Source organism: Hyperoodon ampullatus, assembly GCF_949752795.1.
Source record: "Hyperoodon ampullatus genome assembly, chromosome: 8".
Taxonomy (NCBI): domain Eukaryota; kingdom Metazoa; phylum Chordata; class Mammalia; order Artiodactyla; family Ziphiidae; genus Hyperoodon; species Hyperoodon ampullatus.
In genome coordinates, this window is record NC_136921.1 from 34,799,851 (window position 1) to 34,812,988 (window position 13,138).

At 44.1% G+C, this 13,138-nt stretch overlaps 1 protein-coding gene across 4 annotated transcripts in view; it reads right to left on the bottom strand.

The window, feature by feature from the left end:
• Positions 1-1,441: 1,441 nt before the first annotated feature.
• The window catches only part of CDK15 (cyclin dependent kinase 15), a gene marked incomplete at both ends in the record, with an annotated part of 99,362 nt that continues 87,665 nt past the window's right edge, over positions 1,442-13,138 (bottom strand). For 3 of the 4 annotated variants that reach the window (XM_079709778.1, XM_079709777.1, XM_079709775.1), the window contains 2 exons: positions 1,442-1,551; positions 11,373-11,512. In XM_079709778.1, the coding sequence (XP_079565904.1) occupies positions 1,442-1,551; positions 11,373-11,512 (250 nt within the window). The remainder of the gene's footprint in view (positions 1,552-11,372; positions 11,513-13,138) is intronic. The other variant, XM_079709776.1, reaches the window with a different exon arrangement.

A 13,138-nucleotide genomic window follows, 5' to 3' on the forward strand; every position in this document is an offset into this window, starting at 1 on the left:
ATGCCATAATTACACAGTAAAATTTCTGCTCTAGAAAATATTTTACTTGGGAAATACCATGTTATTATTGTATTGCCCATTGTAATTCCAATTTTATATCGTCAAAATATAAACTTCAGTACATCCTAAAATGCTCTGACGAAGACCTATAATTCTCAACTTCCCTGATCTTTCCAAATTTCTAAATACAATGATCTTAGAAGATCCAAAAGGCAGACGTTCTTGATGTGTATATGCCTTTAACAGAGAAACTGGCAAAGAGCTGAATCCTGCCATGTGAATGACGTTGGGGCAGGGGTGGTGCAGGGAGTATGCCAGTCATTACCATCTAGGCCCCAAAAGTTCTGCTAGGAAGCACAGCAAGCTGTGGTTGCCAGATGCATGGCCAAATCATAGGTTAATGACTGTGGTCTGGGATATAGCCAGGGTCACTTACAGGGCTGGCTGGCTGGCTGTGTGCATGGGTCTCACCTTGATTCCTCTATCTAGATTGCTGTCCCCTCTACCCACCATGGAAGGCCCAGGATGAGTGCTCCTGTAAGATCTAGGGATGTCTATACTATGGTGGCTTTTGGAGTTGTCCCACCTGGCTTCCTGTGCCTACCAGCAGAACTCTTTAGGATATGGTAGCTTTGGGGAAATCCTCTACAGCGCCCCTTCCTCTTCAAGGTTACCTTGGAAGGCTGGGCTGCCCTGGGCTGATGGAGGAGACTCCTGAGAGCAGCTGAGTCTGTGACGTTTGTGGATGGGTCCTCCCTCCCTATCAGGTCCTCATGGTTCCCAGAGCTCACCCTGGAGAGGACTCCCTGTAAGCAATGGTGCAAAAAGGTGCAGCCTAAGAAGCCTGTAGCAGCGATGACTGGACACTCATAGGCCTCCGAAACCACCTCCTGGGTGGGGCTGGACTGAACCAGGTCTGCACTGGCACCTGGGGGTAGGCTAGGTGGTCATTTGCAGCACTAGGGTGACCAACCATCCTGGTTTACCCGGGACTGTGTTAATTTTGGCACCGAACATCCCACATCTCGGGACACCCCTTGGTCTCGAGCAAATGGGAACAGTTAGTCACCCTGACCTCTGATTTTGTCCTATCAGCTGACAGGGAGAACTAGGTAGTTAAGGGAATTTAACATGTCAGTGGAGTCCTATATTCCAATGTGTCAGCTCAAGGCCTTACAGGGACGTGTAAGGGTTGTCTCAGGAGTCTTGTCAGTCCCCTGGCAGTGGGAGCTGATACACACTGCCATCCTCCTTTCACAGCCTGTGAGGCCTAGGCCTCTGTGCCCAGAGTGGGAATGAAGAGCCGGGCACAGGAGAGAGGTGCTCTGAACCCATGAACCAGGTCTTCACTGGACAGTGGTTGATTTTCAATTCCATCCATAAGGAGCCAAACAGTTGGAACCACTTACCTGGAAAATCTTGGTGATCTCGACCTTTCTTTTCACCAGCATTTGCTAAACGCGGCTAGGTGGTGACCTTTCTGGTAGGAGACCAAAAGGTCACACATTTCTGGCTTTAGCCTCACTCCTGAAACTGTAAATAAAGACTCCACTGTAGGGAAGAAAAGAGAAAAGCACCAACATATTATTTCCTGGGATCTTTCACGGTGTTTTTTTTGTTTTGTTTTGTTTTTGCGGTACGCAGGCCTCTCACTGTTGTGACCTCTCCCGTTGTGGAGCACAGGCTCCGGACGCGCAGGCTCAGCGGTCATGGCTCACGGGCCCAGCCACTCCGCGGCATGTGGGATCCTCCTGGACCGGGGCACGAACCCATGTCCCCTGCATTGGCAGGCGGACTCTCAACCACTGCGCCACCAGGGAAGCCCCACGGTGTATTTTTTATGTCTGTTGTAATATTTGTCACCCGAAGAGACATCAAAATGTGAGCCAGACTCATACATCAATAATTTATACTGACTCATGGATAACTCACTTTACTGAATAGCTGTCAAGTGCCTCCTATTCAATTCACTTCAATTCAATTCACTTCAATGCATATTTACCAAATGAACCTTGGGTAAGGCACCTTGGTGCTGAAGGTGGTCAAAACAGGAGTAGAACTGGGAGCCACACACACACTAACAACAAGGGCCAAAATCAAGCCAAGGAGTCTGGACACGGGTCCCAGTGATGACAGGCAGTGAGCATGGTGCTGGGCTAGATAATGTTTTGGAAAGTTTCAAATTTCTGTTATATTAGATACATTTGGCAATCCATTTAAATAGACTCTAAGGTGCAACTTTTGTAGATTAGAAAATGTTTTTGAAATATATGTATATTACCTATGCCCTCAGACTCATGTATTTGGTTAGCTCAGAATGCTGACAGTTTGCATTTTTATAAATGCCCGTGTTTGTTAAATGTGTGCTGTCCCTGGGTGCTTTACTATGCTAAACTTATGGGCCATGTCCTCTAAAAGTTAACATGTTAAGGGGCTCATCTGCAAAATGGGGATAAGAAAACTTGCGGGCAGATTGCTCTCAGCTTAGAGAAGATAATACGTGCCAAACGTCTTGGGTTGCTCTGATACGCCATATATCTTTAATAACCAGTAGCCATTGTTACAAGCATTAGCACAGATACCACCTGAGAAAAACATCCGGGGCAACAGCCATATCATCACCAAAGCACATCCACAAAACCTGCTCAGGACATCCTTCCACTTGGGCACTGCTTTTCCAAAGCTCACAAGCTGCACAAACTGGGTTGCTCTAAATACCACAGTTTCACAAAAAAGAGAAGCTCCAGCTTTGGTGCACCGAAAGCATAAAATGGCGTAATAATATTGTTTGCTGGAAGCTATTCACACCCAAAGGGAAGAAATAAACCTGCAATGCTGACTCTGTCTTGGCTACCTTGGGTAAGCTGTGGCCCTGACTCCTTCAGTTTGGAGTTACATATTTGCTAGACTGGAAAGGGGAGACCTCAAGTCTTGTTGATATGCATAATGTATTTTCTCAGGTACATTATAACGCGCAATTTTGTAGTCTACTTTCTTTTAGCTTGGGTCATAGTGTAAACAGTCAAACAGTTCAAATAAACAGTGCATATTAAACTTTACAGATTACTCTCAAATCGACTCAAGTTCAAACCATTCTGGGAACGTCTCTCAGGAAGAAGTGTCCTCTTACCTTGGGGACAGTGGCATGAAGATGTCCCTCAAAAGCAATAGCTCCTCAATAGCAATGAGGGAGGCGGGGCGGGGAGGCGGAGAGGGAGAGGGAGAGAGCAAAAAAGAGTGAGAGAGGGAGGGAAAGAGACAAAGACAGAGAGAGGGAGAGAGGGAGAGAGAGAGAGAGAGAGAGAAACATGTGGCAGAACAGTGCTGGGAAAGCAACCAGTTAATCAAAGAGATTTCAATTTGGCCATGGACTGCCTGACTCTCCTTCCCAACTCACAGAGAAAGAAAAAGAAAACAAGAGGAAAAAAAAAAAAAAGAAAGAAGGAAAAAAGCAGCCAAGTGGTTCTCCTGTAGCAATCTCACAAATGCAAAACCCTCCATTTGCTGACTCCTCATTAGCTTTCTGAATCTGACAGCATAATTATTGCAGCTGCTTTGCGCTTAGAATAAATAAATACAAAAGTGGGTGTTTAAAAACTTTTTGAGAAGGGAAATTCAGTCATCTAGACAGTCAGTAGGACAAGTTTATTTAAAACTTTGAGATTCTTATGTATTTAGATCATTTCGGAATGAGATAATGAGATAGTTGTCTTTCAGTCTAATTGAGTTCCTAAGCTCCTGGCTGTTGGCTGTCACCGCTTTCAAACTTTGCTTTAACTTTCCTTCCTTTAGAAATCCGATCCTGGTGTCTCCATTTACTCTTCCTGGGCTGATAACCTGCTGAAGTCTCAGTGCACTGGAGTGCAGAAAGTGACTTAATGGCATTGAGGAGCTAAATAACCTTTCACAGGAAACAAGACAATCAAATCTCTTCTACTTGCCTGTAATGGCTGAAAGAGAAAGCACAAGTTGAAAAGAAAGCTTGGAAATTAAACCATCATTTCAAAATGTCTTGTAATTTTCCTTGTCACGTGGTTTTCGCGCTACTCTTGCACATCATCAATCCATCAGCTGGAGTTGCTTAGTGCATTTAATTATTCATAGTGCACACAGCCTCTGTGACTGAGCGGTAATTTTAGCTCATGTGTATGTATATAGGCTTCATATCTTCAAAGCCCAAAGGATCACACAGTACTTTAAATTGAAGTTGCTAACTAACATGGAGTGCACTTAAAACTCTGACTAGGGGCACAGCACACATGCATTTCCGATTAAAGCAGATGATCTTTCCGTTTAAAATTAATTAGTGCCTATTTATCTTTTCCTCTCCCTCCCTCCTCTCATTCTCCCAGGAGGGCATTTATGTGAACCCTTGAAATCAGTGAGTTAAAAGCTTTATAAAATAAACATTCTGTCAATCTGGGGTGCAGGAAACTAGTGTTAACCCATTGTGCAGACTGAGAAATTGAGGTTTATGAGGGCCAATAATGCATGTGATGCTGGGGGAAAAAAGAAGAAAACTCAAGTTTTTTAACTCTCAATCCAGAGCTTGAACTCCCTGTACCATTTGTCTTACTTTATTCCTTTAAACAATAAAGGCAATATAACATCAACATGAAAGAAAACTTTGAAAAAAGGAAAAAAATTACCCACAATTCCCCTCAACTAGAAGAGCATTTTTATTTTTGTACTCTACTTTCCAGTTTTGTTGATATGCATAATACATTTTCACAGGTGTATTATAATATGCAATTTTGTATCCTTTCTTTTAGCTTGTGTCATAAGGTAAACATTTCCATACTACCCCACACTCCTGTGAATTATCATTTTAAATGGTTACATAGTACTGTATGCTGAGTCAATATAACAATATTTATCCAATCAGTTCTCTTGTGTTGAATATTTAGAGTTTCTTTTATCTTTTAGAATTTAAAAAAATTATAGACAACACCACAATGAACATTTTAATGCATCTAGGGTTTGGTTTTTTTTTTTTTTTTTTTTCTTTTCTGTTCAATTGTTCCTTTGGATAATTTCCAGGAACCAAAGTATAGGGTTGAATGTTGTTAGCATTTTTATGGCTCCTGATAGGTATGGCAAAATGCTTTGCAAAGGTTGCCCCAAATTACACCACCATCTGCAGAGAATCATTTTACCACAATCTTCCCAGCACTGGGAGTTAGGAGTCACTAAGTTGAGGGGAAAAAATAACTACTTTAACAGTTATTTGTATTTATTTAATCACTAGTTAGACTGCCTATTTATCCCATGTGTTGGTATGTTTTTTTCATTTCCTTTGTGTAAGTTGCTATTTTGTGCCTTTACCCAATTTTCCATTGGATCCTGATATTTTTCTTACAAAACTGAATAAGTAATAGTAAGGAAAAAATAATAACCAGCACTGATTAAGAAATCTTAAAACCCAAGGGTGACTGTGTTACAAACAAAAAAAAAAAAAAAAAAAGAAAAAGAAAGAACAAACTAAGACCAGATGACATTAAGGATTAAGGAAGAGGTCAGGGGCTTGAGTCTTTATTAAACATAAAATTGAGCCCTCTTAATTGTGAGATATTGAACATGTTACCTGGGAACATGTGACATATTTCCTGGGAAGGCTTTAAAATAAACATAGGGCATGACGAGAGAGTGGAAAGGTCACAGGGCTGGGAGTCAAGATCTTGGTTCTAATCCTGGTTGTGTTACAGTACTAAATTTTCTCGTGATCTTTAGCAAGCAGTGATGAGAAGTGGAAGACAGTGGCTTGGGAGTCTGACTAACAGTCAAATTTTGCCTCTCCCACTTACTAGCTGTATGACTTTGAGCAATTAGCCTCTCTCAGCCCCAGTTTTCTAATATGTAATATGAGGATAATAACTCTAGATTTGACAGTTAGTATCTAGATTAAATGAGAATTTATGTAAAACACATAGACGCCCAATAAATGGCAGCCACTATTCTTCTCTGGGTATTAGGGACTCATCTATATAATGAAGACATGGAATAATGAGTCCCAAGGTCCTTTTCTTGTCAAAGGGTCTCTAACTCTTTCCTGAAGTATTTATCTTTATTTGGAGATTCTTTCAGTCCATGATGCTAACAAATTTAACCAAGTTAAGGGGTTGGTAGAGCTGAGGGACTTGGTTTACCCAGACTTTTGCTACCAACGTTAACTCTACGCAACATCTTAAGCCATGTCTCAACCCAACCTCTTGTATTCTAATGTATTAGAGTGGGTTGAGGACAACACTGAGCATAGAAGGTAAAGAAGTGTGTTATGGAGGACACTTCCTAACTTGCTTCTTAAGTACTGATTAATAGAGGATTTAAAAGGTAGACAGAGTGGTCTGAGTTAGGTTATAAACTCCTAGAAGCAGAATAGGATTGAGAGACCTGGCTCAGAATCTCCCTTCCCTCTTCCCTACGAAACCCAACCTCCGAAACCTGGCCTGTGGAATGACAAAATATTCTGGTTAAACTTTGAATAGACTAGACAATAAAAGCAATAAACAGAGTAGATTTGAAATCATTAGCACACAAAGAGCTAAACTAAGCTTTGCTGGTACATGTTAAAGAAGGTTTAAATTGTTGCAAGAAGGCATACAATGATGAGGAGTAAAACCTAGGATGGAATATGAGTCAGGATTGTACTACTATTAAAGAGAAGATACCTTCAGATAATATTAGACGGCATTCAGAGGAGGATGACACTCCTCTCCCTGGATATCCTTCCTCCCCAACCATCCAGACCCCAGAATCTTTCAAGACCCACTCACAAAGCCATCCTGGACCCCTACAGCTGGAGTTTAATCTCACCTCCTTTGAATTGTCAGAGCACTTCACACTTGGTCTACAGCCGTTTATATACTTGTATCCCTCAATCTCATATCTAATAGACCCTCAGTAAATCTTCCATGAATGAACTGGAAAATAACTCTCCCAGTATGTTAGAAACCTGAGTCTAGGGTGGGTCCATAGTCTCAGAGATAAGCAACATAACTGGAATAGGTTCAGAATAGAATAATGAAGCAAAATAGTTAAAAGGTAAAATAAACAATATATATTGGGTATGTTTGGTGGAGGTCAAAGGAAGTCAGACTAGAGAAGTGAGCTTTAGAAAGTGATATCAAGGGATCTTCAAATATATTAAAGAGATATTATTGAAAGAAGGCCTGAACTTCTTTTATTGGAGCAAAACAAAAAATTACTCAGATTTTAATGGAGCAATATGAATCAGGCCTGCTGAAGAACTAGCAGAGTATAGATACTAGGGTGATGTGATGAAGGGTAGACTTAAGTGCCATGCCTTCTTCCATCCCTATAGGTACCAAAGTATATGATGACAGGAAGGACTCTGGTAAATTATTTTTACAAAATTACAAAATCAATTGCAAGCTTTTAAGTTGTAGGGGTTTTTTGTTTTGTTTTGTTTTTTGTTTTAAGATGCTGAAACCTGTTTTAAAGGAGAAGGGGGATTTAGACCAGGAAGGCATGGGAGAGACTCACGTCTGGGATTTAGAAAGCAAAATGGGACCAACCCACAGAGAGAGACAGCCTTTGATGTCCTGACGATCAAGGACCATGGCTTAAGGACCAGACTCTTAAATCACGTGGCATTTACTGCCCGAGATAAAAAATACTTTTGTGGATCAGTGTCTGTGATTCAAAATGGCTAGGTTCCAAAATCAGTCTTAACTTTCCAAGGGAAACATTTGGAAGGCTCCTTGCAAGAAAGGAGCGGAGCCAGTTTCTAGAAGGGGCAGCTTAATAATCTTCTACTCCCCTCACTCTCAAGTCTTTAAGCAGCGTTCCTTTCCCAGAGCCCAAGTTCACGCTGAGGGCAAAGGGAATTAAAGGAAGAAGCTGAACCTGCAGCTAAGATTAGAGAGTTGCCAAGAGCCTAATTTTAGGTCCTAGCTGCCCCAGCTGATGTCCTGCACTGCTGGCTGAGCCGTGAGGACCACAAGTGTGGCCGTAGGCAGATGACTTGAGTGGGTAGCGTGTCTCCCAGGCCATCTGCAAAAGCAATTAGCTTGCTGTTGGGTGTGTTTAGAGAGAGACGACCAATTATTTCTCCTTCAACTAATGTTTCTTCAGGTGTTCAAGAGTCAATAAGGGAAAATGTCCGCGCTTGGCAGAAATTCCCACATGCTCGCCATTCTAGTATTCATGCTTCTCCACTTAAGAATGTGCTCCGAAAGGGAACTAAGCCCAGAACTCCTGGATTTTTGTGGCAAGTGACCCCCCGATTTCCTCTGGCCATAAGCTTACTGCCACAAACTAAGGACAGTGTTGTTTGGGACCTCTCGGCTTCGTGAAAACAGACATGGATGGATGAGAGCAACCCTTGCATTTTGTGGGGGAATTTCTGTGCCCTGCTTCCGCTGGGATTTAGGCTGTCTCTCCACTCTTCACACGGTTCCCAGCCTCAGGTTTCATGCTTAAATTGTCTTCGTCAGAGGGCAGACAATAAGAGCTGGAATCTCCCAGATCAAAGGGGAAACAGAATATATTTTAAAGTGACAACTTTGTTATCCTGCAACCGGAATAAAACCAGAATAATAAAATAATACAAATATAACCCCATAAGTAATTCCATCCTGCCACCAGAGAGCAAAATTTCTTGCATAATTATGGAAGGGAAACTCTCTTTACACACCACTCGCAAGAGCATGTCTTATTTTTGCACAGTTCTTATGCCTGGGGCAGCCCACCCCTTGCATGGAGACTGTGTGTCCCTGAGGGTTGGGAACTGTGATTACCGGCCGGTTCTTCCCGTCTGCAAAGGAGGCTCTTAATAAAGGCTCATTGCCATGGACAATGAAGAAGCAGGCTGGCACTGCCCGGCCAAGGGAGTGCACCCTTAGAAGACGTGCCCTTGGTGAGGGCCACTGTTCTCAAGGTGCACAAACTGGCCCCAGTGGCTGCTCTGTCTTACTCTATTTTTCTTTCCAATTTTCCTGGTACCTTTGCTTTCCCTGTCTTCTTGTCCATGTCCTATCTGTCGATCTGTCTCTAAACCTATTTCTGCACCCCCCCCCCACACACACACCCCGATCTGCCCCCCTTCCCCTGTCTGTTGGCGCTGGCCCTTTCATCTTCTCCCTCGGGGATTCGAGATGTCGCTGCAGGAAGTGCTTGTCGGCGGAGGCAACAGCAGCAGAGCCCTGTGGCTTTGACAAACCTCATTTAATTGGGAGGAAGCCAGGAGAATTTGAAAGAACTGAAACATCCACGAAACTCCTTTTATCAGGCATAATTTAAACTCTGCATGGAAAAACCCCTATATGTATAAAGAAAAGTCAACTTCCCTCCTGCTGTGAGCACTCCTTGTCTCCCCGACAGCACAGGCAGGCTCCTGCAAGATTCCATCTTTTCATTTTTCTAAAAGTGTCAAAGTAGATTTGGGCTCTGTGGCTGGGTGAACAGAGAAGGAATACAGATTGGTCCCTCTCCTACACCTGCATGTGCACGCACACGCATGCACACACACACACACACACACAACAGAGTCCCTCTGTTGGTGGCTTTGCTTCAGATGACCAGGATGAATCAAAACCCAGGTTTCTAACAACACATCAGTTTGCACAGTGATTTTCTCCTAATTACTCTTCATCAAGGAAAAGCTGGTGCCCAGAAAACTTTGAAGATCCCCAGTGGTTCTCAGTACACAGAATAATAAATCCTGGAGGAGGGCCCATGGGAGAAGTTTCTTTAAATGGAGAGAGGGAACGTGAATGTGTGTGTGTGTACACCCCCAGCGTGTATACTTGCGTGAAGTGGTAGCTGGAAGCCCCAAGCCCAAGAGGAGAAAGCTAAGAAGGGGGGATCTAGGGGTTCAGACTGGGAAGAGGGGATTGAGATGGGAGCGGGGGAGCGGATGGGGATAAAGCTCGGGGTGAGGTACCAGGAAGGGCGTAAGAATTGTAGGTCTGGTGGAATGTCCTTTATTCCACCCATATGCCAAGCCACGTCCCTCCCCTCCTTCCAAATTCTACTCCAGAGTCACCTCCAGTCTCATCCATCTTAACTTGAGTTATTCTAGTACCTCCAAAGAATTGCCTTTAGCGCACACGTATTCTCTGAACATCTGCAGCTGATTATGCACAGACTTTAGCTGTTTAGATATGATTTGTGCTAATATGTGTATGAGGGTGTCCTGTTTCCTCTTCCTCACCCTCTTTTCCTCCCACTGCATAGGATCCTTGAGGTCAAGGACAAGCCTCTTCTTTTCCTCAAATTTTATAGTACTTAATATGTTCTTGACACTTGATGGCAACTTAATAAATACTGATGACCGACTCTTCTTACAGGGTTAAGCAAGACATTAACCCCGGTTGTATGATTATGGTTATTTTTGGAGATCCTAAATGACTCACTTTAATAATAAAATACCTCAAAAAATCCTAAACTAAGAGCTTCGGGCTGTTGCAGGACAATGTCCCAGTTACAGTGGAGCTGCGTCTGCAAACCCTGGAGACTTTGGCCAGACCACAGGCCTAAGCCTACTGAACAGCAGCTCCCCACCCCATGCCCATCCTCGCCCCATCACACTCCCCAGCCCAGGACCCTCCCCCACCCAGTCTGAGCCCCTAGACCTTCCTTATTAGCTTTCTTCTCTCTGGCTTAGGACTTCTAAAAACTGTTTTCAGTTGAATGCTGGATGTTTTCAAAGAAACTCCACCTAAGGATAGTCCCCCGCAAACAGCCGGGGCCATGACTGCACTGCCCACAACTTCTGCACAGCCTTTCCTGGCCACGTTCTGAGAAACATGAGGAGCGCTCCAGCCACATGATCTCTCAGCAGTTTTCAGATTTGGAGGATGACTTCAGGCCCAGGCAGCAAAGCTGATCTCAGGGTAACTTGTGCTTCCCGTGAGCGTCCAGCCCGGGGGGACGCGCCCTCTCCCCAGGCCCCACCCCGTACTTCCTTGGGCAGCATCAGGTTCCCAATCAAGACAGGCCCAGCTCTCCTCTCCTGATACATCCGTGTCACCTATCATCTTACTCTACGGAAAGAGAAAAGGGGGTTGTTAGGAACTTTGGTTTTGCTTCTCCTGGCAGATGCTAGTGAAAGCAAACTCAGGGGCAACTTTCATCTCATCCAATTTCTAAGAGTAAGTGAGTACATGGGAAAAGTCTGGATCATTACAAGGAGATCTGTGTCACCTCAACCCTCAACTTTGGAGTTTTAGAAAATCGCAAAAAAAAACCTCAGGCAAGATTTGAACCCATCTCGCTTCTCCCAGCTCTAAGCTCACTTCTGGTTGCAAATTCTATCATTCTCCAGTGCACTGAGAAAATACTTAGACACCGAGACTTACATGTGTACATTTACACACCACACACACACACACACACACTCCCTTGCTCACCATCAGGAAGTTGGTGCAGCTGAGTAGGCAGGGCCCTGAAATAATTGTGAACCAGTGCTTCCTGGGCGGAGACACGGTCTCTTGGAAAGCCTTTCAGCATTTGGGAGGCCAGGTCTTCAGCTTCCGGAGCCCTGCCTAACCTGGAAAAGTGAGAGAGAAAAAGAGTTTCTCCAGAGGCCTCACTTCTGAAAAATCAAGGGGGAAAGAAGAAAAGTAAAGAAAAGGAGATGGCTAGGAGAGTTTCAAATAGAATTTTCCTGGGACTAGTAAAGTTGACGGCAAGTTGAAACTCTTACCTGTCCTGTTACTAAGATGAAGGGAAATTTCCAGCATTGCCACCACTCAGCCCCGCCCCGCCCCCTCCACCGTGGCTCTGGGTACCAGGTGCACATAAAGGACCTGGAATTGTAATAATAGAAACAGAAATAGATAATTAAGGATTCTTCTCTGAGGGACACAGCAGCCTCTAGCAAGCAGAAAAGCCCAGATGGAAATATGTTCCAAGGGTGAGAAGCACAGAATCCTGGGAGGGGAAGAGGGAAAGAGGAGACTCTGGAGGGTGAAACTTGGGTGGAAAAAACCCTTATTTACAGTGTTTCTGAAGCTCAGCTCCCAGGGTTTGTCTCTAAGAAGCTCTATTGGTTTCCCCTGAGATGGAGCATAGGCAAGAAAGATAATTAAGTATCCAAATGACAGTAAGGACAAATCCTCAAGTTGACCTTATGTTGAATGATAAATTTGGAGTTGAGCAAATCCATTAGCTGAGCAACTACTATGTAGGCGGTTGGATCTGGGAGATGCAGGGAAGCTGTCTTCTGGCAGCTTAATCTCGCAGAGGAGTCAGACACTAATCAAATGGTCATACAGATGCATAAGCACAATTGGGAAGAAAAAGGTCCAGACTTGGGAGGTGGTCAGGGAGAACTTTCTTGAGGAAGCAGCATTTGAGCTGAGAGCTGAAGACCTGGGGCAGGGGAGGGGCAGGCGTTGCAGACCCCCAGGGTGGGAGGGAGAAGAGTGATTTTAAAGAAAGGAAGAAAGGCCAGTTTGCTGGCCTGGGACAAAGAGGAGAGGGGCCTGATATGAAGCCAGGGAGGGTGGCAAGGGGCTGACCCTGCAGGCCCTGTGAGTCTTCCATGCTTCCTATTTACTTACAGTGGCTGAAAGTCTTTGCTAATCTAGTGCCAATCATTTAAGTACACCCATCTCTAGAGACACAGACAGGTTTACAAGTGGAAAGCACAAGACAGAAAACTGTGCTGATCCCGAGACACAGTTAACTTCCGAACTGATGCCTGATGTTCAGAATTCAGTTGCATGGCCGTGCAACTCCCCAATTAAGCAAAAACAGATGGGCTTCCTTAAGGTTGAATGTACATATCAACCTGAAGCCACAGATACCCTTTCCCTCCCCAGGTGCCATGATGCAGGGATGCAGGAAGCCCTGGCCCAGAGTTGGAATTTGCCTAATTTTTGCATAAGATTTGCATTAAAAACTTTCAGGTATCTGATTCCCATGACATAAAACTGTTTCTGCAAACAGATAGCTAACTCTACCCTCAAACTCAAGAGTAAATGCTTCACAGACTTAAAATAGAAAAGAAATCTGCAAATCCCCGGTCCTTACAAATTTCCAGGCCAGCTGGAAGAGAAGGGAACCTGGGGTGGAGGCCTGCTTAGTAGTTTGTGGCCTGAAGTGCTGGCGGGTCTTTTCTCCATCTAGGGTGACCTGCCCAGGCGCAGATTTTCAGGGCCAATGAAATAGG